The 24,764-nt window shown below is 26.6% G+C and overlaps 3 protein-coding genes across 10 annotated transcripts in view; 2 read left to right on the top strand and 1 right to left on the bottom strand.

The window, feature by feature from the left end:
* The first annotated feature begins 754 nt into the window (after window positions 1-754).
* Window positions 755-14,189, top strand: LOC103571385 (protein nessun dorma). 4 transcript variants are annotated; one of them, XM_008549532.3, is made up of 6 exons: window positions 755-822; window positions 6,002-6,207; window positions 7,882-8,835; window positions 11,975-12,179; window positions 13,291-13,554; window positions 13,627-14,188. In XM_008549532.3, exons 3-6 carry the CDS (start codon window positions 7,910-7,912, stop codon window positions 13,879-13,881), a joined length of 1,650 nt encoding a protein of 549 aa, XP_008547754.1. In that variant the 5' UTR covers window positions 755-822; window positions 6,002-6,207; window positions 7,882-7,909; the 3' UTR covers window positions 13,882-14,188. The 4 variants fall into 4 exon arrangements, with proteins under 4 accessions (XP_008547754.1, XP_008547751.1, XP_008547752.1 ...); XM_008549529.3 differs by lacking the exon at window positions 755-822 and adding an exon at window positions 4,809-5,479; XM_008549530.3 differs by lacking the exon at window positions 755-822 and adding an exon at window positions 5,769-5,859.
* On the bottom strand, window positions 1,470-5,928 carry LOC103571386 (ADP-ribosylation factor-like protein 2-binding protein). 4 transcript variants are annotated; one of them, XM_014441503.1, is made up of 6 exons: window positions 5,826-5,928; window positions 2,979-3,067; window positions 2,798-2,904; window positions 2,653-2,738; window positions 2,487-2,583; window positions 1,470-1,839 (listed from the first exon to the last, which is right to left on the bottom strand). In XM_014441503.1, exons 2-6 carry the CDS (start codon window positions 3,061-3,063, stop codon window positions 1,777-1,779), a joined length of 438 nt encoding a protein of 145 aa, XP_014296989.1. In that variant the 5' UTR covers window positions 3,064-3,067; window positions 5,826-5,928; the 3' UTR covers window positions 1,470-1,776. The 4 variants fall into 4 exon arrangements, with proteins under 4 accessions (XP_014296989.1, XP_014296990.1, XP_014296991.1 ...); XM_014441504.2 differs by having other exon boundaries at window positions 2,979-3,121; window positions 5,826-5,913; XM_014441505.2 differs by having other exon boundaries at window positions 5,854-5,898.
* A 3,455-nt stretch (window positions 14,190-17,644) lies between the features above and the next one.
* LOC103571387 (pseudouridylate synthase RPUSD2) overlaps window positions 17,645-24,764 on the top strand; it is a 126,126-nt gene continuing 119,006 nt past the window's right edge. Inside the window, exons 1-2 of one of the 2 annotated variants that reach the window (XM_014441502.2) lie at window positions 17,645-18,105; window positions 18,251-18,582. In XM_014441502.2, coding sequence (XP_014296988.1) covers window positions 18,433-18,582 — 150 coding nt within the window. In that variant the 5' untranslated portion in view covers window positions 17,645-18,105; window positions 18,251-18,432. Of the gene's footprint in view, window positions 18,106-18,250; window positions 18,583-24,764 lie in introns of those variants that run through there. The other variant, XM_014441500.2, reaches the window with a different exon arrangement.

Consider the following 24,764-nt stretch of genomic DNA (forward strand, 5'->3'; position numbering starts at 1 on the left):
AATGTCTTGATGTAATATGGGATATCCTATGTTACAATCCAAAAATATACTCGTCACTTCGTCAAATGACAAAGTTGTGATGGTACTGACATTGTTACAAGTTTGGAATATTGTAACAGGCTAATTTTCAACCTTGCCAAATTTGGCCCCTTTATTAATTGATCTTAATGAGGGCGCCACTGGAAGATAAGACTCGGTCTTCCAGAACCGGAGATGTTAAATTTAGAAAATTCAGGGTCGTTGAATTTTACAAGAGTGAGAAAGGATGAGGAATTAAATTTATTACAAAATATTTTTATTAATATAATTAGCAATTTTATTATATTTCAACTCGTACGCGATGAAACTAAATAAAACTTTCTTAATTTGAAACCTTAATCTTTCAGTTAAAAAATAAGATATAAAATAGATTTTAGAAAATATTTAAAATATGAAAAAAAAAAATGTTAATTAGAGCAAAAGTCTCGGATTCATGTCTTTTTCATGTCTCTTAATGGTTTTGCTAAGAAATCAGTCAATGGTCTTAAGCTTATAGAAAATGCATAGAATTACTTTTCAATAATTTTTTTTTTGTATATGCATCTTGAATGACATAAAATTCAAGAAAACATATTAAAAATATGAAAAAAATAGTATTATTATATTAATTTGACTGTTCGTCTATTAATAAATAATTCCAATTGGTACACCAAAATGAATCCGTGCCCAGTACCGGAACAGCCAATCATATTAATGTTATCGATAGACATTAACGGTGAGTTTTATTGACTGGCTAAATCAAGTACAATATTAATTATTACTGGAGCCCTAATATTTAATGCAGTATGTATAATTTTTATAAAAAATAGATTAAGTATAGATAAACTCTAATTTAAATCATAAAGAATAAATTTTTGTTTTTAGTTTTTTTTGAAATTATTTTTCTAGTATAACCTCAAATGATTTATTTCGTTTCTATTCTTTAGTTCAAAATATTTATTTTCATTGAATATTCAATCATTTTTAAATTTTAAATACATTTTACATTATGGGTGTGATATTATTTAAAAAAAAAATTTTTTTTTTCATTACTTTAAAAACATCTATCAAGGAATTATTACTTAAACCAAAAATTTAAAGTTCTTAAAATAATACGACATTTTTAATTGAAGACAAGTGGTCTTGCTTGAAGAATTCAATAGTATCGATTGAAGATAATATAGTTTCGGGTCAAGACACAAGAGTTATCCATCAAAGATACAAAATCTTTAGAGCAAAGAAAATCTAAATCAAGACAAAAATTTCTTGAAGCAAGACAATTGGTTTTCTTCAGAAATAAATTCTCGGCTTAAGAAAATATTTCTTGAGTCAATACAAAATTTCTATCAGTGTACTTGAATGCATTCGTAGATTTGATATTTTCTCTTTCTACAATTACAGTTACAAGTAGTTGTTGTTTATGACTATGACATCAAAAACACATAAAAAAGTATATTAATATTATGCAAGTTTATTATTGATTTTTGGTTTAAATTACACATTTGTGATTGTATAGTATCACAAACTTATCTGTTCTGCTGAATATTACTAAAAACTAAAGATGTCATCACACTTTATAAGGGACGCCATCACCAATACTTGACCAGATAAAATAAGTTTGTGGAACTGCCACAGTCCAATAGCTTTTGACCCTTTTAACAGAACGACGTCTGTCGAGTCAGCTAGTCTGTATATTTAAATAAATAAGTATAAAAAAATTGATTTTAATGTTCCGTACAATTTTCGAATGACTTGAATTCAATGATTTATAGGTGTGATTATAATACCGGTACTTAGATCTTGAATCTTCCCTTCTTTTACCTAAGTAGAAAATAAGCTTAATTAATGTACCCGCGGGTAATACGGCCTGTCGGGTAATAAGGCCTAAGTGACAGAAATGATATTTAAAATAACCGCCTCCGCTAAAGGCTACTCTAGTAGAAGGGTCTTGCATAGAGATGTTCGTCCTCTGTCTTCTATATTTCATCATCCATCACATGCTGTCGTAGCGCAGAAGAAATTATAAAAAACAATCTAGTTTTCTGACTCTTGAAAAGAATACTGATAATTTCAAATGCTGTTGAGCAAAACAATCTAGTCTTCTGATTCTTAAAAAGTATTGTTGCTAAATTTAAGTGATGATTCATCTCTAATACCAATTTTATTAAGTATAGTTAAATTATTCCAGTTTGTTTAACCCGTAGGCCTTATTATCCTACCGTAGTAAAATAAGGCCTATTCGTATAGTTTTTGTAAAAGTATAATTTTTTGTTCGTTTATGGTAAAAATTACCATTACTTGATTACATTTTATGGGTAATGTATTGAAATAAAGATTGATGATACATTTCGATTATTAAATGCAATATTTTCGATTCTATGCAAAATCTCCCTTAGCTAGGCCTTATTACCCGCCGGTACCTTATTTTTAATTTTATAAGGTGTAATTTTAGTGCTAATTATACTTACGGCTTTATAATCTAAAACCATTTCCTTAAATGCTAAAAAATCTGTCAAGGCATAGAGAATTTCGAAAACTTCACCCTCTAATTCCGAATTATAGTCACTAATGAAAAGGAAAGATTTAAATATTTTGTTTTCTGAAAGAACGTAATTTTTTTTTTTTTTTTTTTACCTCAAGTATTTGAGTAATGATTCCATTGAAAATTCAGGTATTATTTTCTTTAAATTAGTTTCTATGTAATTTTCAATTGTTTTATGCTGAAAAAAAAAAAAACATTTGAATTTTTAATTCTAGAAACATACTTTTTCATACTTACATATTCTTCAAATATATTCATATAAATTAATTTATTTTCTTCTTCGGAATCGAATTCTTTCCAATACTTTTCTAAAAAATGCAGTTGAGTTTCTTGGAACTCAGGCTCTAATAAACATCAATTAATTTTATTTTATTTTATAGTAAAAGGAAACTGCAATTAAATGTTCAAGCATATTTACCGATTAATATGTCTTCTATATGTCCTATAATTTCATTGAAAGATTGATTCGAATTATTTGTTTCAAAATTATATTCTGGCTCCATATTTCTATCAAGTATTTATTCATAAATTTTTGAAAAAGTATTTTTTTTATAAAACACCCTGATTAAAAATACTCATTGAGAGGGATTGAAAATTTTTGCAATCCATTCAGAGGTTTTGAAAAGTATTGAATGGAATTGAAATTTCGATCATTTGAATACTTTGTAATTCTTAAAATGGAATTCAAAAGTTTTGAAAGGAATTCAATCTTTCATCATTTCAATACCTTCCAATATGGAATTATTTTGGTATTGAGAAAGATTCAGAAAAATTCAAAAATTATTGAGAAGGATTCAAAAAGATTAAAAAATTTCAATTCATTTGAATTCGTTCCAATCCGACACGCGATCCAAAATGTGATATTAATTTGGTATCAAAAAGTATTCAGAAAGATTAAAAATATCAATTCTTTTGAATCTTTTTCAATTCTTCGGAAGTTTAGAAATTCTCATATTATTTTTGGATTCAATAGAATTGAAAAGTATTAATTTTATGTCCAGATGAAAATGTTGGGGTATAGAAAATATTCAAAAGTATTCAATTCTCATCTTTTTCAATTCTTTTCAATAAGTATTTTTAATCAGGGGCAGCAGTTAATTTGAACAAGTAAATTATTTTGTACAGTAAAAAATATTGTATATTTGTGTTAAAACGGTCCGTGTTAAATTTTTTGTGTTAACCCAATACATCTCACTGGGTTACTTAAAAATTTCAAATCGATCTACTATTTTACTCTTTAAAAGTATTGCCAACGACACAGAAAAAAAGGATTTTTTGGCGCCAGAAATAATTTGCACTATGAATTGAAAACAAAAATTTTCTTAGACCTAGAAAAAATTTTTTGACGCAAGATTTTTTTTCTTGCCTCAAAAAATTTTCTCTTGATTCGTGCCATGCGAAAATTTTTGTTTCCAATTTATAATACTGAAAAACTATTGGAGCAAAAAAAAATTTCCTTGGGGCGAGTAAAAATTTTTTGTATCAAGAAATTCTTGTTTTCTGTACAAAAAATTAAATTTATCAACATTTATTGAGTATTACTTTAAAATTAACACTAAATTTATTTTGAAAACTCAATCGACAGCCACGAAAAAATTATTAGTAAAATGAAAGTGAAATCGACATTTTATTAATGTCAATTTAACTTCAAAATTTTAATTATCATTATATGTTAAATTTACAATTTACCACAAGCTGGAATGTTTATCATACTAGTCAAAAAGTTTGAGTTATAATTTCGAATTAATTAAGAATGTAAAACATAATACTGAAAGTAGCCGGCGTCTAATAATTTTTGAATTTTGCTTCAAAACGATAAATTATAAAAAAAAATATTGTAAAAAATTGCACCCATAGTTTTTTAAATTTTATACATGTGTATGTTTTTAGGGTTTTTTTTTTAATTGATTTAAAAAAAAAAAAAACAAAAATCCGAAAATTGCCAACGATCCGTTGCAGACAGCAAATAACTTTCGGATTTTTTTTAACGATTCAATTTGAAGAAAACTAAACATTTGCACAAGTAGGAAATCGACAAAACTATAGTTGCAATTTTTGATATAATTCTTTTTATGAGTGTGAATGCAGCTTACGATTGTCAATTTTTTAAATTTTAACATAAATACATAAAATGTAAGTAAAATAAAATTTTAAAAATGAAAATTTAAATATTCGGAAAATCAGTACGTGAATTTTTTCCAATTTCATTATTTATTTATTTAAAATTTTTTAAAAATTCAAAAAAAAAATTAAAAAATTATTACATGTCAGTTAATTTCAGTATCATATGTAAAACTCATTTGTTGGCTAAATAAAAATGTGTTTTTATTTTTTAAATCAATTAAATAAAAAATTTTAAATTCTGAACATCGGATTAGTGTTGTTTTAATTTTAAGTTCTCTGTTTACACTGAACATTATTCAAAAAATTTAATTCTCAAATGTCTCAATTATGAATGATCTTTTTATTTCAAATTCTATCATATCTGACGATCAAGAGTAAGTTGAAAAATATTTAAACTTGGTCAAGTAAAACAGTATTCTTTCCTGTTAAAAGTGCCGTCAAATTTTTTGTCTTGATTACTTATCTGATTGCGTACCGTATCTAAATTAAAAAGTAATTTCCAATGTATGATCCCACGTGTTTGAATTAACAAGTAATTTTTTAATTTTTAATCCCACGTTTCTGAATTAGAATTAATTTTTGAAATTTTAAACCCACGTATCAATTTAAAAACTAATTTTTTAATTTTTAATTTCACTTGTCTGATTAAAAATTAGTTTTTCGATTTTGAATTAAAAATTAATTTCGTAATTTTAATCGATAAAATTTCAATTACGGATTAAAAATTTAATTTTCAATCGCAAATATTCTCAATAAAGAATTCGCAACCCTGATCCACACTCATATTTTAAATAAGTAAGTAAATTACAATAATAAAATTTAAAAAAATGCGCGTTCTGATTTTTCAATTATCTAAATACGAATTTTTTAAATTTCATTCCACCCATATTTTATTTATGTTATTTTATTTATTTCAAAATTTTTTAAATTGCTTGTCAGGTACATTCACACATCATTTTTTTTTGGTGTTGCTACTGACATTTAAGTGTTGATTTTTACTTCTCGTATTGACCGAATTTAGTGTTAAATTTTAATACAAATTTAGTGTAGAGTTCAACATAAATAGTCTGTGTTAAAAAATAATTAGAGGACCGTTTTTAATGCACAATATTTTTTAATGTAGTTATTTATTTTATTTTACAATAAGCAATTTTTATCCGTTTATATACTGAGAGGTTAGTTATTGAATGTTTACGTCCAATAGTGTGGTGTTATATTTATAGATCCAACATCTATATACTATACACATTACCTAAATATATGTAGAATTATGTATATAGTGGCTTTTAAATTTGAATCGTTTGATGTTTTAAACAGTTAGCAGCCATCATGTCATCTCAATTCAGCTAACGACCACTTTAACGAATTTTTAACCCTTAACCCTTAACTGGTCATCTCTACGATTTTCAACATCTTAATAAATACACTAATATACTAAGTATACAAGGAAAATCCGAAATTTACTTCGCTGAATTTTTTCGATTCAAATTTATTAATCGTTACATGATTTAATCATTTGGCTTGTAAGTATTTATTTTAAATTAAGTTTATGTTTATCCTAAACTATCAGTTTATTAATATGGTCCAGAAATTGACAGACAATCAGCTTTCAGATTTTTTTTTTCGAATAATGAATTACATTAAAAAAAAAAAAAAAAATAAGTAAAAATATGCACATTTAGAAAATTAAAAAAACTATCGGTGGAATTTTAAAAATATTTTTTTTTTATAATTTATTGTTTTAAAAAATAATCCAAAAATTATTAGACGTTAGGTAACTTTAGTATCATTCATTATTTTGCGTTTAAAAATTTATGATATTGAAATTAACCGACGTCTAATACTTTTTGGATTTTTTTTAGAAACGATCTTATAAAGAAAAAATATTTTCAAAAATTGTACCTATAGTTTTTTTAATTTTCTATAAGGTAAATGTCCCAATACCGGAACGACGAAGGGTATACGACTGATTTTTATCGTTTTAAAAATATTCGAATAAATTATGAACCAAAGTAATTTATTACATCATATAGAATAGACATTTATCTATTTAAAAATAATCAAATTAGTTCATTTTTCTTAAATTTAATATAAAAAAAAAATTTTTTCTATGACACCCAAAAGACCCAATACCGGAACACTGAAGAAGCTCTGTCCCAATACGGGAATTCGGTTGTCCTAATACCGGAACAGTGAATAAAATGAGTTATTTTTTGCATTTATTCATAGTGAAAATATTAATAATTATTAAATAATATTAATGTAAAACGAGTATGAATGTAGCAGACATCAGAGAACTTTAAAATTATAAATAAATAAGATAAATAATTAAAAAAATAATATTTACTAAAAAAGCACTATTAATTTCAAAATTTTTTGAATTCGCATTTTTTAAAATTTTATATTATTAATTATTTACTCGATTTATTAATAATTTTAAATTTGTCTGATGTCTGCTATACCACACCCATAAGGTAAAATGTATTTAAAATTTTTAAATGATTAAATATTCAATGAAAATAAATATTTTGAACGTAAGAATAGAAACATAATAAATCATTTGAGGTTATACTATAAAAATAAAAAAAAAAACGAAAGACAGAAATTTATTTTTTATGATTTAAATTAGAGTTTACCTATATTTAAAGTATTTTTTATAACAATCTTACGTACTGCATTAAATATTAGGGATCCAGTCAGTCAATAAAACTCATCTTTAATATCTATCGATATTAATAATATTAATATGATTGGCTGTTCCGGTACTGGACACGGGTTCATTTTGATGTACCAATAGACGAACAGTAAAATTAATATAATAATATGATATTTTTCATATTTTTAATATGTTATCTTGAATTTTATGTTGATTGACTGATTTCTTAGCAAAACCATTAAGAGACATGAAAAAGTCATGAATCCGAGACTATTGCTCTAATTAACATTTTTTTTTCATATTCTAGATAAATTCTAAAATCTATTTTATATCCTATTTCGTAACTCAAAGATTAAGGTTTTAAATAAAGAAAGTTTTATTTAATTTCATCGCGTACGAGTTAAAATATAATATAATGATTATCAAATCGTTCCGGTATTGGGACATTTACCTTATTGATTGTCTGTCAATTTCAAAATCATTTTAACTTCAGGATCATAAAAACTTACATACATGCTTACTAATTTATATTTTCTTTTAGGAGCAAATAATAAAGGAAGAATAAAAAAATGGAAGTTTATACTTTCGACAAAAGTTTACAAGAACGTACCGTTGAATTTACGGAAATATTATCAAGCCGTGAAACAATTGTTCCAGCATCTCGAATTAAATCAGAATGGTCTTATCATGTTGAGTTAGTGATTGAACCAGTTGGCTGGCAAGCACTGTGGAAAATACCTAGACTTACTTGCCAAGATTTTCAGATTCATTATCCTACTGTTGTTGTCGTATTAGCAGAACAAGTTAATTATTCAGAGCTGACTGTCTTAATAAAAATAATAGCAGTACAAGATGAAATCCATTTACCAGAAAAATACGAAGTGCCTTTAATTGAATTGTATCCAACTAAAAATCAAGATAACAATGCATTGGATGTAGTAGGAACTGCTCATTGTATCGATCAATTAAGATTTTTTTACAATTATCTATGGATGCCTTGGGATATCGATGATGATGACAATGTTGACTGGGTGACACTTCATTTAGAAACTCGATTGCGACTATTTTTTGATATTAAACGTAATAATGTAAATAAAGAAACTGCTGATATAATAAGGACTTTAATAAAGGAAGCTAAAGATATTTTCGATAAAATATCGAGATTAGAAGCAGATATTTCTGATGAAGATGAAGATGATGAAGAAAAAGAAGATACTAAGTGCTTAGTAGATGAAGGAAAAACTTGTCAACTTATGAAACTTCATTTTAGAATGCAACAAATTAAAGCTGAAATGGAAGTTCTGGAAAATCCTGCAATGAGGGCTGTGTTACAGAGGAATCCTGATACAAACATTTCAAATATTCAAATTAAAAGAAGAAAAAGTCGAGACAAAAAACTGGAGGCTTTTGTAGTATGGCAAGGAGGATCTTTAGAGGATACAATAACGTGTTTGAAAAAAATTGAAAATTTTTTACCAAAAGATATATTTATTAAGTGAGAATGTCATTCTATTTATAATCCTGAAGTTAGCGGACAGTTAACAATTTTCGGGTTTTTTTTTAACAAATCAATTACGAAGAAAAGAAAACTAAAATTTGCGCATGTAGAAAGTTAAAAAAGCTACAGGTGCAATTTTTTAGTAGATTTTATAAAAATCTAACTGTTGTATTTGTCCTTATGACGCAACTTTACAAAAATTTTACCATTTTCTATCTATTTGAGTCAAGTAGGTCCCAAAAATTCTATTGGTGAAAAAATTTATATATGTATTTATACATATATACGATATAACGCGCGGTTTTCCCACGATAGCGTCCACAATTCTATATCGATCTTAATGAAATTTTTTTTACATATTTTTTAGCTAAAGAGCTTGGTTCAGTTCAAAGATGAGCTAAATCGGTTATAAAGTTTAGAAGTTGTAGCTATTTAAAGATTTTTGAATTTTTCAAAAAATTCAACTTTTCTTGATTTATCTTTAAGTAACTTTAGATCCTAAAGAGATAATCTATTTTTGGTGATTGAATCTTTATGTTCATTCGATTTGCTTTAATTTAAGCTATGTTGCTTACTCTTTTCATAATTTTTTCTAATACTTTGATGAATTTCAAAATTTTCAGAAAAATAGAAAAAAATATTTTTTTTGACTTTCTCATTTAATAACTTTCAAGTAATACATAATAGTTGAATCTTGTTAATATTTTTATGTAGCTTATCTAACGAGCTTCATATTTCAGTAGTATTTTTTTATATTCAACGAAAATTAGCTATTTATTTATTGAAATTTATCTGTTGCATTCGTTCTTCCACTTTTTAATAAATTCATGTAACTGTTCCAATTCCGATTACTGCCGTGTAACACTTTTAAAATCTCAACATTAAAATATGCATAGAGTAGTTTTTAAAAATTGACAAGCATAAATATAATTGACCTTATAAGCTTTAGATGAACCTTTAAACGCCACCGTCTACCTTACGGATTTAAGTAATTAAATAAATAACGAAAAATTTACTTCTATGTCGGCTGCACAATGGCCTTTTTTAATACTTTTTTTTATTGTTTTTAAAAAAATTCAAAAATTATTAGACGTCGGCTAATTTTAGTATCATTTCTATTTTTTAATTAATTATAAAAAGAAGAATAGTCTATTATGTGACAAGGGATGAAACGATTTCAAACCAGTGAGAAATTGGCTGACACCATCCGCAGTCTGAAATCGTATTTCATCCTCTGACACACTAGATTTCTTATGATTGCCTGCATTAGAACTTGAAGTTTCTATGTTAGCAGCCAGTCAGAAATAAGTTAATTTAAAACCAATGGTGTCATCAACTAATAGCTAGGGTAGATGCAAACTGGGAATATCGGGAATTATCAGAGAATTTAATGTAATCGGGAAATGTTAGAAGATTTTGGAATCATTTCTTTGTGATTTGCAATTTATAATTAAGCTGAAACTATAAATACTAGACTAGGCCAAAAAAATCGACTACTTTTTTTTTCCTTTTGATACTGTAAAAATATTATTCCTGGTGACCAAAAAAAATTATTGAGCACGTTTGAGCCCTTAATATTGATATTAAGAGGTGTATCGTTACGACTCTTTGTTTTTCGACGGAAATTTCATTTTTTAGTCAAAACTCGTAAATCATCTATCTGAAAAATTTGAGCAATTTATAATATTAAAGGAAATTGAATTTCCTACAAAAAATCTCCCTTAGTAAATTGACATGAAACGAGCCGTTTCCTTGTAACCGTGCCTTAAATATTGATTTGTTTTTTAAATTCTTTGTTTCGATTTTCGATTTTTGTAACTGCTAGAAATATTAAAATTTTTTGTAGTCAAGATACATATTTTTGAAGAAAATTTAATGCTTTACAAAAAAGGTCTCCTAACATTTTTTGCTAAATTCACTCCTTCAAAAGTTAATCAAGATTGAAGATGAGTCAAAACGACTTGAATAACCTGAATAACTTTCGAAGGAGTGATTTTAGCAGAAAATGTTAAGAGACTTTTTTTGTAAAGCATTAAATTTCCTTCAAAAGCATGTATCTTGACTAGAAAAAATTTTAATATTTCTATTAGTTACGAAAATCCAAAATAGAAACAACGAATTTAAAGTACAAATCAATATTTAAGGCACGGTTACAAGGAAACGGCTCGTTCTACATCAATTTACTAAGAGAGACTTTTTGTAGGGAATTCAATTTCCTTTAAGAACGGTTATCAGATAATTTTGTCCAAGCTTTTCTATGCAATAAAAGCTCTAAACGTAAAATAAAGACTCAGACCCGATGCTTTACTCTATGAACTAGCGAAGTGCACTTCAATTTTTTGATAACTTCCATTTGTTTACGAGAAAAGCTTGGACAAAGTTCCCATATACTGTACAAGTGCAACAAAGATAGTACCGTTTATCCAGTTGAGTGCGATGAAAGTGAAACTAGCGGCCGTAATAAGTAGCGGCCAGAAATTTTTTGCGTGGCCGCTACTTATTACGGCCGCTAGCTTCAGCTTCATTGAGTGCGAATAGAGAAACAAATGAAAACGCGTCTTAAGATTATACATTGCTCAAATTTTTCAAATAGATAATTTATGAGTTTTGGGTAAAAAATGAAATTTCTGTCAAAAAACGAATAGTCGTAACGATACATCTCTTAATGTCAATATTGAGGGCTCAAACTTGCACAATAATTTTTTTTAGTCATCAGGAATAATATTTTCACAGTATCGAACGAAAAAAAAATAGTCAATTTTTTTGGCCCAGTTTAATAAATACTATTTATTATTTACACTAATTTTTTATAAAACTTAATTACTAAGTCCAAACTGTCATTTACGCAAATAAAATTAATGACCTGAAATTATTATTGAACAAACGACAAGTATCAGAGTTGAAATTACGAATGCTTTCAGTCAGCAGGCAAAAACATTTGTTTTATCCCAAGAGACGAAACACCAATTAGTTTTGCCCGTTGACTGAAGGCATTCACGACACATGTTTGCTAATAATTATTCACGGCATCGGACTGAAATTAGCTTGTGTTGACTGGCTGTAGAGATACTGAAACTTCAAGTTTCGATACTGGTACCATGAAAATATTTTTAATTAATTATTTTTTTTTATTTAGAATTACAGGATACATGCAAGAAGCATTGGATGCTTCTGAGACGAATGATAAAATATTTATCGGGGAAGGAGAACATTATATTGCAGGAGCTGGAGGTTTGGAGAACGGAGGGTTTATCAAAGGTATTGGCAATTATCAAAATACTATTATTTGTGCCAAAGAAAACATATGTAGTTCATCATTGTTAGATTTTTCTGGAGAAGAGGTATTTGATTATTAATTTATTTTTAACTTTTTTATTTTAACTCATCTTTTGTATACAGGGTTGCAAATACCGCATTAAATTTATAATTGCATTAGTGCTTCAATTAAATTTTTTTCTATATTTCATAATCCAAAAACAACAAATTAGGAATGATTTTTTAATTTTTAATTCAGTATCTTTGAATTAAAAATAATTTTTTAATTTTTAATCCTACATTTTTTAAATAAAAATTAAATTTCAAATTTTTAATTCGTAAAGTAGCGTTAAAATGTCATGACTTAGTTTTTAAATCTACGTTTTAAAATAAAACATTAAATGAACAATTTCAATTCGGAAAACCAGATTCAAAAATTTATTTCTAATCTCAAATTTCATATTTAATAATGGAAAAGTAAATCAAAAATTTTAATTAGCCATAGCTAAAGGGGATTAAAAAACTACATTCCGTTTTTAAATTTTCTATTTTCGTTTCAAAAATTAAATAAAAAATTTAAAATTCCAAACATCGGATTAGTGTTGTTTAAATTTTAAATTCTCTGTTTACACTAAAAATTATTCAAAAAATTTAATTCTTGAATGTCTCAACTATGAATGATCGTTTTATTTCAAATTCTATTATATCTGACAATCAAGAGTAAGTTTAAAAATATTTAAACTTGGTCAAGTAAATCAGTATTCTTTCCTGTTATAAGTGTCGTCAAATTTTTAGTCATGATTACTTATCTGATTGCGTACCGTATCTAAATTAAAAAGTAATTCCTAATTTTTGATCCCACGTGTTTGAATTAACAAGTAATTTTTTAATTTTTAATCCCATGTTTCTGAATTAGAATTAATTTTTGAAATTTTAAACCCACGTGTCAATTTAAAAACTAATTTTTTAATTTTTAATTTGACTTGTCTGATTAAAAACTAGTGTTTCGATTTTTAATCCAACGTGTGTACATTTAAATTAATTTTTCAATTTTGAATCTCTCGTAATTTTAATCGATATAATTTCAATTACGGATTAAAAATTTAATTTTCAATTGCAAATATTGTCATTAAAGAATTCGCAACCCTGTTCGTATATTAAAAGCTGATGACTTAATGAACACATTTTTATTTTAAGGTTCTCTTAGATAATGTTACTGTTGATCTTGGCGAGCTTCAAGTGGGAATTCTAGTTAGGAAAGGCGTCGTTAAATTGATCGGTTGTAAAATATTTGCATCTAATCAAAGTGTGATGAAACTAGGAATCGTTGTGTTGCCTAATAGTAAACTCATTGTTGAGAATACAGTATTTGTAAATCTTGGAACAGCAGTCGTTGTTCATGCCGCTGGAGATATTACTATGAAAGAATGTAAATTTGAAAAATGCATGGAAGGCATTCAAGTATGGTTATATTTTTTTTATAATACATCTGTCAATTTATTTTATTTATTAATTAAATAAATCTAATTTTAGCTTCAGGATGAAGCGCGGGTACGTCTCACAGATTGCTATTTATCGGGTTTTATAGAGTACGGCATTCGTTTAGAAACCCAAAAATATCTTACAAGTGCGGAAGGGAAAAGTGGCAGCGTAAATCTCTTGATGAATGTTACAGAAATATCCTTGGAAGGCTGTACTTTAGAAAATAATAAACAAGGAGATGTGTTATTAAAGCCGCGACTAATTACTACCATATCATCAAAAAATGAAAACCAAATGGAAATATGATTTTTCAGAAACTGTTTATTTGATGTATTTTATTATTTTTCTAAAACTAATGCAACAATACTTTTAATTATTTTAAAGAAAAATGACTTGATGTTGATTCACAACTTTTTAGTATACTCAGTATCATTTGTAATTAAAATGTGTTTTTTTATTGTACAGTAAAGTTTTTCTATTGGTAATAAAACGTATCTTGTTGAGAGCAGAAGCAGATAATAATAATGTTTTAATTAAAGTGGATCCGCCTGGCTTTATAATCTAATCAAATCGAAGTCACGATTAACCCTTTTTGTTGCTACAAGGTTTATTTTAGTAGGCTAATTCGTCCAAGACATATGAATGAAACGTTTAGAAAAAATATTTTATTTTGCCAAGAAATACCAAAAAATACTTTCGGTTCAGAAGTTTGTATATTCCTATTTAGAAAATTTCATAGAATTTAATAGATTTTTATAAATTCCCATAGAGATTTTATAAGAATTAATGAGTTCTATAAGAAGTGCTGTAGTTAACTACACGGAAAAAACAGAATGTTGAAAATTAATAAATAATAGTAAAAATAGTAATCTGTGATCTATAATTAGTACTATTATTTGTTTAAAGCAAAGTAGTACACTAATTTTTGTAGATTCCTAAAAACTATTATTATTTATTTCAAAAAGTAACTAAATGTTATTACTTTTAGGTATAATACGTCTTATTAGTGAAAGTTAGTTCATTTATGGCATAATTTATTAAAAAGTAGTATTGGTCAAATTAAGAATTGGTACCTTAGATACTGATTTTTCCAGCCGACAAATTGCAAAAGTTATTAACTTTTATTTTATAAATTCGATGTTACTGATCAATTATTAGCTTAAAATATAATTTATTCATCATTATAAATTAATTTACAATATACATAAATCGAATAAGTGGTAAATAATAAAATGAAAAATTAGTATACTAGATACTGATTTTTTGCTCATAAAAATACCGAAAATTTTTAACTCTTATTTTATAAATTCTATCCCATTGACTAATAATTAATATAAAATGTTATTTATTCGTTACTATAAATTAATTTATTATATACATATATAGAGTAAATAGTAAATAATAAAATAAAAATTTGTATACCAGATCTTTATATATTAATATGTACGTTTATTAATTTTTCGGTCCCTCATTTTTAAAATTTTTCTATGCTTATTTGAATAGTAATAACTGTAGATACCAATTTATCGATTCTTTTTCATATTAATTTTAATATACGAAATTATAAATTTTACTCTTCGCTGTGTATCAAATTTTAAAAATAATAATAGCCATTTTGTAATATTTATAATGACCCTGATTAAACAACTGAATTCGATCGAATTAAACAGAATTAAATTTTTAATTCTATTTAATTCAGATAAATTCTATTAATTCGGTACCTAACTCAAAAATGAATTCTGTCTAATTTGGCAGGAAAACCAGAATTTGTCCAAATTAAAACGAATTTAAATAATTCTATTCGGTTTAATTCTGATTAATTCGAAAATAATTCTCCAATTTCTGGTTTTGAATCCAAATTAAACTGAATTAATACGAATTTGAAATTTTTAAATCGGTTTTATTCTGTTTAAATTTTCAATTCAGTTGAATTCTGTTTTGCAGAATTCGACAGAATATAATAGAATTAAAATTTTGAATTCGGTTGAATTCAGTTGTTTAATCAAGATCGATCCTGATTTATTATTAGTATCGAATATACTAATTTCAAGTCGAAAATAAACTACAAACTATTAAAATTTAGAGCATCATCCCTGCTTAAAAAATCCGATAGATTCTTATAGCCAAGGTATAAGGCCCTGTACTTAACTATAGCACTTCTCATAGAACTTATTCATTCTTATAAAATGTCTATGGGAATTTATAAGAAACTATTGGATTCTATAAGATTTTCTAAACAGGGATTTTTTTCCGTGTATAGAGTCTGATACATACAGCTATGAGAATCTATCGGATTTTTTAAGTGGGGGTGTATGTGTATATGATATAATGTACGATGTCCGAGTGATTGTGGCTGCAGTCCTCATCCGATCATTTTGAAATTTGATTCATTTCAATCGGATGTTAATAAATTTATTTTTTGATTGAATCCGATAGAAATATTTTTATTGGAAAATAATAATTTTTTCTCAGTTATTTTCCGATCGAAATTTTTTAATCAGATTCAATTGGAAAAAAATATATTTTTTTTTTAATTAACTATCCGATTTTCAATGTTTTCAATTGGATTTATTCGGAACTTTCCGATCATATTTAATTAAAACTGATTGAAAGTCAATCAACAATTTCCGATTAGAATTTTTCAATTGGAGTCAATCAGAGTTTTTCATCAGGGTTGATCAAGTTCGAAGATAAGCAATACCGGTCATAGCCAGTTGAGCTCAACCAACAGTAAAATTGCGCGTAAATTTGACGTCAGATTAAAGCCGCTATTTGACGTACTCGAGACATCAGAAATTGAGTAGCAAAATTTAACTGCAGTAGTATTTCAAATTGATCTATATTGTTTAGATTCGATTTTACCGTTTGATACATATTGAATAAAAGTCAGCTCATGACATTTAGCAACTATTCAACAAAGTAAATTCAAAAATCAAAAAGTAAAAAATATCTCTCTAGTTGAGGTCTTGTTGACGTCATTTGTTGCGTCCCAAATTTTGATGTCTCACAGACGTTAAACAGCAGTTTTAAACTTACGTCAAATTTATGTGAAATTTGACGTTAAAGAGAGCTCAAGAGTTGACATTGAAATTTTTTATGTCTACCGTACGTCACTCAGACGACAAAAGTTTCAGCTCAAAAATTGCGCTGAAACTCTAGTTATCTGGGATGTTTTTTAATTTTTATGAAAACGACCTTTCGTCACTTTATCCTTAAATTACTTGTAAACCGAAAGCTATAACTCATTTTTGTACAACGGATTTTGAAATTTTTACGATTTGTTATAATCTCAAATAGCCAGTTGACCTCAACCAATAGTAAAATTAAAGAGGTTCGACCAAATCTAATGTAAAAGACATTTTCCAACTTTAAGATTTGAAACTTAGTATACATGTAAATAAGTACTTTATCTATGTATTCTCAAAATTTGAATATGATCCACCGTCTAGTTTTTTAGAAAAAAAGATTTAAAAATGACGTTTTTAAGTTCTTATACACAGGCTCTTATGGCGGACAAGCTCCCGAGATGACTTATTCGATTTTTTTCATTATTAACCTCCCAAGCTTAAGAAATAAAAAACTACATGCCATAAACTTGAATATTTTTGGAATATGATAAGATTTTAACAATATAGTGTTACCATTGTAATTATTTAAATAATTCAAGCTAAACTTTATTATTTAATCTCGTTCATCGACAGAGATACATATTATTGAGGCTCTGGCAACGTCGCGGAAGCAGCTGAAAGAAAAAACAAAGATAGAAATACATTAATAAGAGAGACGAGATTAGAAATGAATTTTTCCCGCGTTAATTTGAATATCGATGTGTAAGAAGTTAGAGCGCGCTGTTGCCAAATCTTTTTATTAAATCATATGAGTCAGAAATAACCAAGTCATTTCATTACTTTCTTGAATTAAATAAGTAATAAATATTAATTTATGAATTTGTTATATTATTATAGATTAAAATAATGAATTTTTATAACTATTAGGAGAATTTAGCAAACAAAAAAATTTAAACACTACTTTGACTCACTAGTTGTGGTCGAACTTCTTTAAGATCAAAAATTGGATTCATCTAGAGAGTTCTCATCTCTCTAGATGATAAACATTTTAACTCAAAAGTTGACATGAAACATTTGACATCTCGATGACGTCTAGTACACGTAAAGTATATATATAAATATATTCATATATACTTCGATCATATGTTTAGTGTTAGTGGCGGTTAGTGGTATAGTTTGTTACTTTGTGTACATCATACCGACTTTAAATATTTTTTTTTTCAAAATAATTACACACAGTTACAATATTTACGATAATACGACTGAATAATAAGTAAAATATTAACAAAAGTGTATTGTTGAATTTCGCGAGTAAGTTAACTTCGAAACATTCTATATTTCAAACACTAGGATGTTTTTTGTTTATACGTAACCTTAAAATTTGAATTGTTATTCTTGCCAACACGTGTATTATTACATTTTAACATTAAACAAGTTGAAAGACTTAAAATCAAATTTAACGGTAAGAAATATTTATTAATCAATCAAGTATAATGTAAAAAATCGATATTTTTTATTCTCAACTTTGAAAAATAACTTTTTTATTGAAAAAATAAAATTATCGCCAGTTTTAATTACAAAAATTTTTTTTAATCGTATTATTTCAGATCGTCAGAGTAGTTTGCAGCGTAATACTTTAATAAGAAGTAAAATTAAATTCGCTTTGGCAAAAATAGCAGGCGCGACGAAAAAAACGAGTGACAGTAATATTTAACTTCTATTTTATTCGGTTTCTAACAAAACAATAGCTAACTATAGAGACTAGTGTAAACAGATACAAATTTTTAATATGATAGAGACGACCGCTTCTCCTCTGTCTGATCAGCTAATTGACCGACAGACTCAATTCGGCAACAATAGAGTTTTAGAACCATCTAACTGCCTTTTTGTCTTCAAAAGTACAGAGTCGGATCATGAAGAGCCGCCTTCCGATGAAGAGGTAAAATATACTTAATTCGTTTTATGTTCATTATGTTAACTGTTGAACATTAGTTCCCAGAATTTATGCTTTAGCAATAATAATAACAATACTTGTTCAATTCATTTTAACTGGTAAAGAAGGTATTTAAGGTAGTTCACTCGCAAAACGACTTTTCTTAGGAATGCGATGAAATTAGGACATGAGATTAACAAAAATGTTTAATATTTAATGAAAAAAAAAAAACGAAATTTTGTCACCGATTGTAAGACGAGATATTAACAATCAAAAAGTGCATAATTAACATGCTGGAGATCTACCAAGTATAAGAAAAACATGTAGTTTCCTGAATATCTTGGAAACGATTCTTACCATTTTTTTTAAAAAACTTATCCACTGTTAAATGAAAAAATTAGAAATTTAAAAATAAAACTCTGAAATTCTTGACCAATTTGTTTAAAAAATATTGATTTCTAAAATATAAATAATTTTAAAATACTTGACGTGTGGTGGGGTACAGCAATCATAATTCAGCAACGTTGCAGTTGTCATACTTAACCCGCGGAAATTCAAATGTCAGTTAGGTTAATTTTAGAGCATGAAAGTATTGGAGGTCTAAAAATTTTTGGAAAATTTTTCGAAATAATTTTTATGAATGTTAAACATTTAAGGTACCCGCGGGTAATAAGACCTAAGTGACAGAAATGATATTTAAAATAACTGCCACCGCTAAAGGCTACTATAGAAGAAGGGTCTTACATAGATGGAACGACAAATTTATGAAGCCCCGATACCACGTTCCCTGTCTTCTAGATTTCATCATCCGTCATATAGTGTCTATAGACTATATAATATAAATGTTTGCAGCGTTGCCACATTTATTATACTTATCAGTGTGATTGTATTAGTGTGTATCTGCCCGCATGACAAATCTTTATATGTGAAAACATATATGACAAAATATATGAATATTATATAATATTACATATTAATATATAATTTTATATATTATTATATAATATTATATAATGTGATATATTGTACAATATATAAAATCATATTAATATTTTTGCCGTATTAATATATTGAATAAATTGATAATATATTGAATTAAAATATATTGCCGGAATATATTACCAATATATTTATCAATATACGACTTTTTATGTATGTTTTTTATATATATTTTAATATATCTTTTATAATATTGATATATTATATTGAAAGTAGTATATTAATTAATATATAGTATTTTTTGTATTTTTTATATATGTTTTCCAGTATATTGCAAATTATATGGTTTCCAGTATATTGTAAAATATATGGCACTTTTTTTACTTTTCTTAGGTTATTGCGTTAGTTCTTCAGTATATGTAAGGCCAATGAAAAGAAAAAAAAAATAATAAACTTGACTTTTTTTTGTGGAATTGTGTAGAAATTAAAATGTATATTGAAAAAATAAAATTTTCAATATATTGCAAAAAATATATTTTAATATATTGGAAAAATATAATTCCAATATACTGCGAACCATATATTTAAACATATAAATTCTTTCATATATAATCAATTATATGGGTCAAAACATATGGAAGTATACATCAAGTTTATTATATTATACTTATAAATTATATATATATTATCCATATATGGCAAGAATATATTGAGCATTATATGAGATAATATATATAGAAAAATACAAAACACTATATATGGGTTAATATATATTATTATAAATATATTATCCAATATATGTAAAAAACATATATCTTCCAATATAGATATTTTTGCCGCTATATATTTATCACATACTCACCATATATTTTTTTATATACTTTCAACAATATATAGCTTTTCCGTGCGGGTGTATATTTAAAACTAAAATGTATTGGATACAGTCTCTCACAAATATAAAATATTTTCGCATTCAGTATCTTTAACTTTTTGTAGTTACGATTACGCTATACTTTTGGCTACGAATGTCGCGAGTGAACTACCTTAATGCTTATTTTTTGTCAATTTTTATATTTTTACAGATTAAAAATCGTTAAATCATATAGTGAATTTTATTACTCAACGTTTAGTAATAATTGAATATACTCTTAATAAAAATCGCTGTTCTATTAATGAAGAATACAGAAGAGTTAGTAATAAAAGTAACAATATATCAATTTATCTGATAAACAAATAGTAATAATAAGCATTATTTGATTTTTACTATACAATTAGCAATATAAATTAAAAGTAATTAACCTATATATTTGCATTAGTATTTGTGACTACAACTTATTAAATCTTACAATTTTCTTGAGACTAGTTTTCTCCGTATACAGTCGAGTCTCGTTATGAACCCGCATAAAGGGGTGTAGGGGAATATAATTCTAAGAATTTGTGTACCCCCACTCTGTCAGCGCAAACGACAGTCGTGAGTTGAACTTCCCCTACTTTTTAAGCGTGTGAGTGTGTACGTGATTGTTTCCAGTATCTCGTTATGAGTCCGTTCGACTTGAGTGTTATGTTTCTTATATGTAAATAGGACTAATATGATAAATAAACTCTTAATTTCTTTTCATGAATATACGGACTCATATCGAGACTCTGAAATTAATTTTTTTTTCACGTTGTGGAGGGGGAAGGTCTTCCGTGGAAATCCTGGTTCACGGACTCATAACGAGCGGACTCATAACGAGACTCGACTGTATATAATTTGTATGCGTAGCAATATTTTTTTTATTCGTCATGCTAAACAAGTACAACCTAACGCATATGCGTAACGCATATAAGTACACGCACTTTTTTAATGAATCAACCGATTTAGATAGTTTTTGTGGACTTCGAAAGAGCTTGTTAGCTGTCACCTCCCTGTAAAGCTCGGATTATCCAATTGTATTAACTCTAAAATAATTAAGAAGTACGAAAAAAATATTCTTTTTTTCTCATTTTCTCAGAAATGCTTTGATCAATTGAATCCAAAACTTTATCAGCTCCAAAACTCACTAAGGCGCTTCGATCGCTGCAAAAAACCATCTTAGTCGGTTAATTTGTTCAAGAGTTATTATTGGAGAAAGTAATTTGCAAAGATTTGTAAGTGATATAAGATATTTCTTAAAATGTTTGTTTAACTTCAATTCATTCTTGACGCCTGGATTTTTATCGCTTATTTCTCATTAATGTTTCGTATTGTTTTACTGGACCTAATCAGACATAAGTATTTATTGCATGCCTTAAGCGCGAAGCGCGCAGGTATGCTCTGTTCTCGCCTAAAAAACGTGATTTCGATTAAAACTCTCGTATGAAAATAACATATATGGTCTAAATATATGTAAAAATATATGATAAATATCAGAAAATATATGTGGCCAATTTAACTATATTTTCTGATATATTTTTTTTATATTAAAAAATATAATATTCATTATATACGAGTCCTTGTATGTTTAGCATATATAAAATATATATGTCAATCATATACAAAAAATATATTTTTATCATATATGAAAATATATATTCTTGTCATTTACGAAAACTATATTTTTTTCATACATAAAAATATATATTTCTATCATATACAAAAAATATACTTTGATCGTATATAAAAACATATATTTATATTGTGTATGGAAAAAAAAGTTTCTTATTCGTGTGACCAACTCCAATTAAGTTAGATCTAATATTTAATATACTCTTTGAATTGTAGATAAAATTTTCAAAATTAGTTAATTTGATGCAAATATATGATGTACCCATATACATGTACATAAACCGAATAAGATATATGATAAAATATAACATATATATCATATATTTTTTTGTTGCCAACATATATGATTTTATAGATTTTAACCATATATTGGTTTTTCATACGGGCTTGATTTTCATAATTTTCTGCGATTTCGGCAGCCATATATTTTATTTTTAATAAAATAGGATTGAAATAACTATGAACAAGCAGGAACTATACACTGTGAAAAATTCCCATTAAATTTTACTATGGGTGCATTGTAACCCCGGACGATAAGAAAACTGGTACAAAATTTACAAGCGTCCCATAGTAAACGTATGCGCATAAGTCCCAATCGTGTCGTCTGCGCATACCGTTTACTATGGGACACTTGTAAATTTTGTGCCAGTTTTCTTATGGCTCGGTGTTACAATGCACCCGTAGTAAAATTTGTTGGAAATTTTTCACAGGGTACATACATGATGGTATAATTACTAACTGTTTTATCATCTGTTAAAATTTTTTTTAGCTTGGCTTACAGAGGAGATAACGTCACTCGCGGGAAAATTCAAACAAAAAAACGAATAATAAAGAATAAAATCGTAACCGTAAACCCTCAAACGAAATAACAGTCAAATTTCGTTATAAATTTAATTTCATCATATAAAATAAAAGATAATACTTCGTTCGCTATTATACGGAAAATAATATGTAGTATCATTTACTACAAGGTTGCAGTAAATGTGTTTGTAGTTAAAAATACCACATAAATGATAAAAGTTACTAAATATCCGACAAATTTTACTAAGTTAATAAGTTGAGTTTACTCCTATCTTGCGGTTAATTCTGCTGCACACTGCAGTAACAAATACTCTATGCGGGAGTTGAGAGTACTACAGAAGGAGCACTTCCCGCTATTTCGCCATTTTGAGGTTAATCTGTTGTGTATATTCAATTATTAAAGCGTCTCATAAATAATCATCTGATTTTTTTTAAAACCCAAAAATTAACAATTTTTAATTTTTTTTTATTCTGCTTGTTCTTACGGCGCATTTATGATAAAAAATGTCATGAGAAAAAAAATAAAGATTTCGATAGTTTTTTTGCCTTTAAAAGTTGGAAAAAAAAATTGGCTTTCATGTTTTTGGATAAAATTTCTATTGTATTTTTTTTGATAATATTGATTTATTTTTCTTTTAAAGTACATAAAACAATGAACAATTAAAAAAAAATTGATCAATTTGATCGAAAAAAATTTAACATGGCCCAGCATGAGTGGACCCTATTTGTAAATAATTACCATGTTTAGTATATAAAAATAACTCAATAAGTGATTTTTAAAAATAATTTATAAAAATTCAAGGTTATATACCGTTTATTTTTACGTGACCGCATATCGAGTAAATTGAACTACAATTGGAGTTACAAATACCGCATGCTGTGGCATATCTTACTTTTTTCGATAGTTGACGCTTAACTACAATATTGTAGTAAATCTAACCACAATTTGGAGTTGTCTCATGTCATACTACAGCCTGTGGTAAATGGAACTCCAGTTGTTGTTGCCATTACTACAATTTATTTTCCATGTAATATTAAATTAATAGAATAAATAATAAATGGTTGTATATTTTTTATCATCATTAAATTGAACAAAATAATTGCATGTCTTAAGCGTGAACGCTATCATTTACGCATTTTTATTGTTTTTTTGTTGTTTCAAAACTTTTTTAATATATTAATAAAGTATACTGTGAGGTGAGTTGACAAAATTTAAGTAACTTTAGGTTTAATTGGTTATTTGAATGAGTGCAGATCCTTGCTCTGCAATAACCCCACCACTGCGCTGTTCCGCGAAATTATAAATTATTCTGGGATTAGCCTAAACCAGGGTTTGGTCCACGAATCTTAGTGGCTGCTAGTAAGTCATAGTGACGTCTCAATATCGATGTTGAAAAATTTTAAAAATAATTCACCTTATTTATCCTAGAAAACTCTTAATGTAATGTACCATATAATTAAAAAATTATGCCAGATTTTCTTCAAAATGTCTTTTAATCACTGCATGGTTTTTTTGTAATCAGTTCATTAGTTAAGAAGATATTGTCAACGAAACATTAAAAAGATTACTGTCTTCTGAATTTTATCCGGATATTTTATATTTTTACGTTTTCATTGAAATAAAATTTACATTCACTATTCATTTCAATTGTTTATATTTATTCATATTCAAGTATATTCGTACAATAATATTTGAAAGTTCCGTGCTATTTAAAATTTTTCTTGATTTTTTAGAATTTCATAGTCTACCCGCATAAAAAAACAATATATGGTTAAAATATATAAAATCATATATGCTTGCAACAAAAAAATGTATGATATATTATATTGTATATTATAAAAAATCATATAGAGATTTTCGCCTATTTAATATAAAATTATATATAATAGTAAATGTATATATTCCATATATGTAACTTAT

This window comes from Microplitis demolitor, chromosome 4 (assembly GCF_026212275.2).
Source record: "Microplitis demolitor isolate Queensland-Clemson2020A chromosome 4, iyMicDemo2.1a, whole genome shotgun sequence".
Taxonomy (NCBI): domain Eukaryota; kingdom Metazoa; phylum Arthropoda; class Insecta; order Hymenoptera; family Braconidae; genus Microplitis; species Microplitis demolitor.

Excerpts from the sequence above, each read along its gene's own strand:
- LOC103571386 (XM_014441503.1), bottom strand. The coding sequence starts at position 3,063 with ATGGAGCCAGAATATAATTTTGAAACAAATAATTCGAATCAATCTTTC. Across the intron at positions 2,739-2,797 it reads TGAATATATTTGAAGAATAT|CATAAAACAATTGAAAATTA; the intron begins GTAAGTATGAAA and ends TTTTTTTTTCAG. Across the intron at positions 1,840-2,486 it reads TGGTTTTAGATTATAAAGCC|GTAAAAGAAGGGAAGATTCA; the intron begins GTAAGTATAATT and ends TTTTCTACTTAG.
- LOC103571385 (XM_008549532.3), top strand. The coding sequence starts at position 7,910 with ATGGAAGTTTATACTTTCGACAAAAGTTTACAAGAACGTACCGTTGAA. Across the intron at positions 12,180-13,290 it reads TAGATTTTTCTGGAGAAGAG|GTTCTCTTAGATAATGTTAC; the intron begins GTATTTGATTAT and ends TTTTATTTTAAG. Across the intron at positions 13,555-13,626 it reads AATGCATGGAAGGCATTCAA|CTTCAGGATGAAGCGCGGGT; the intron begins GTATGGTTATAT and ends ATCTAATTTTAG.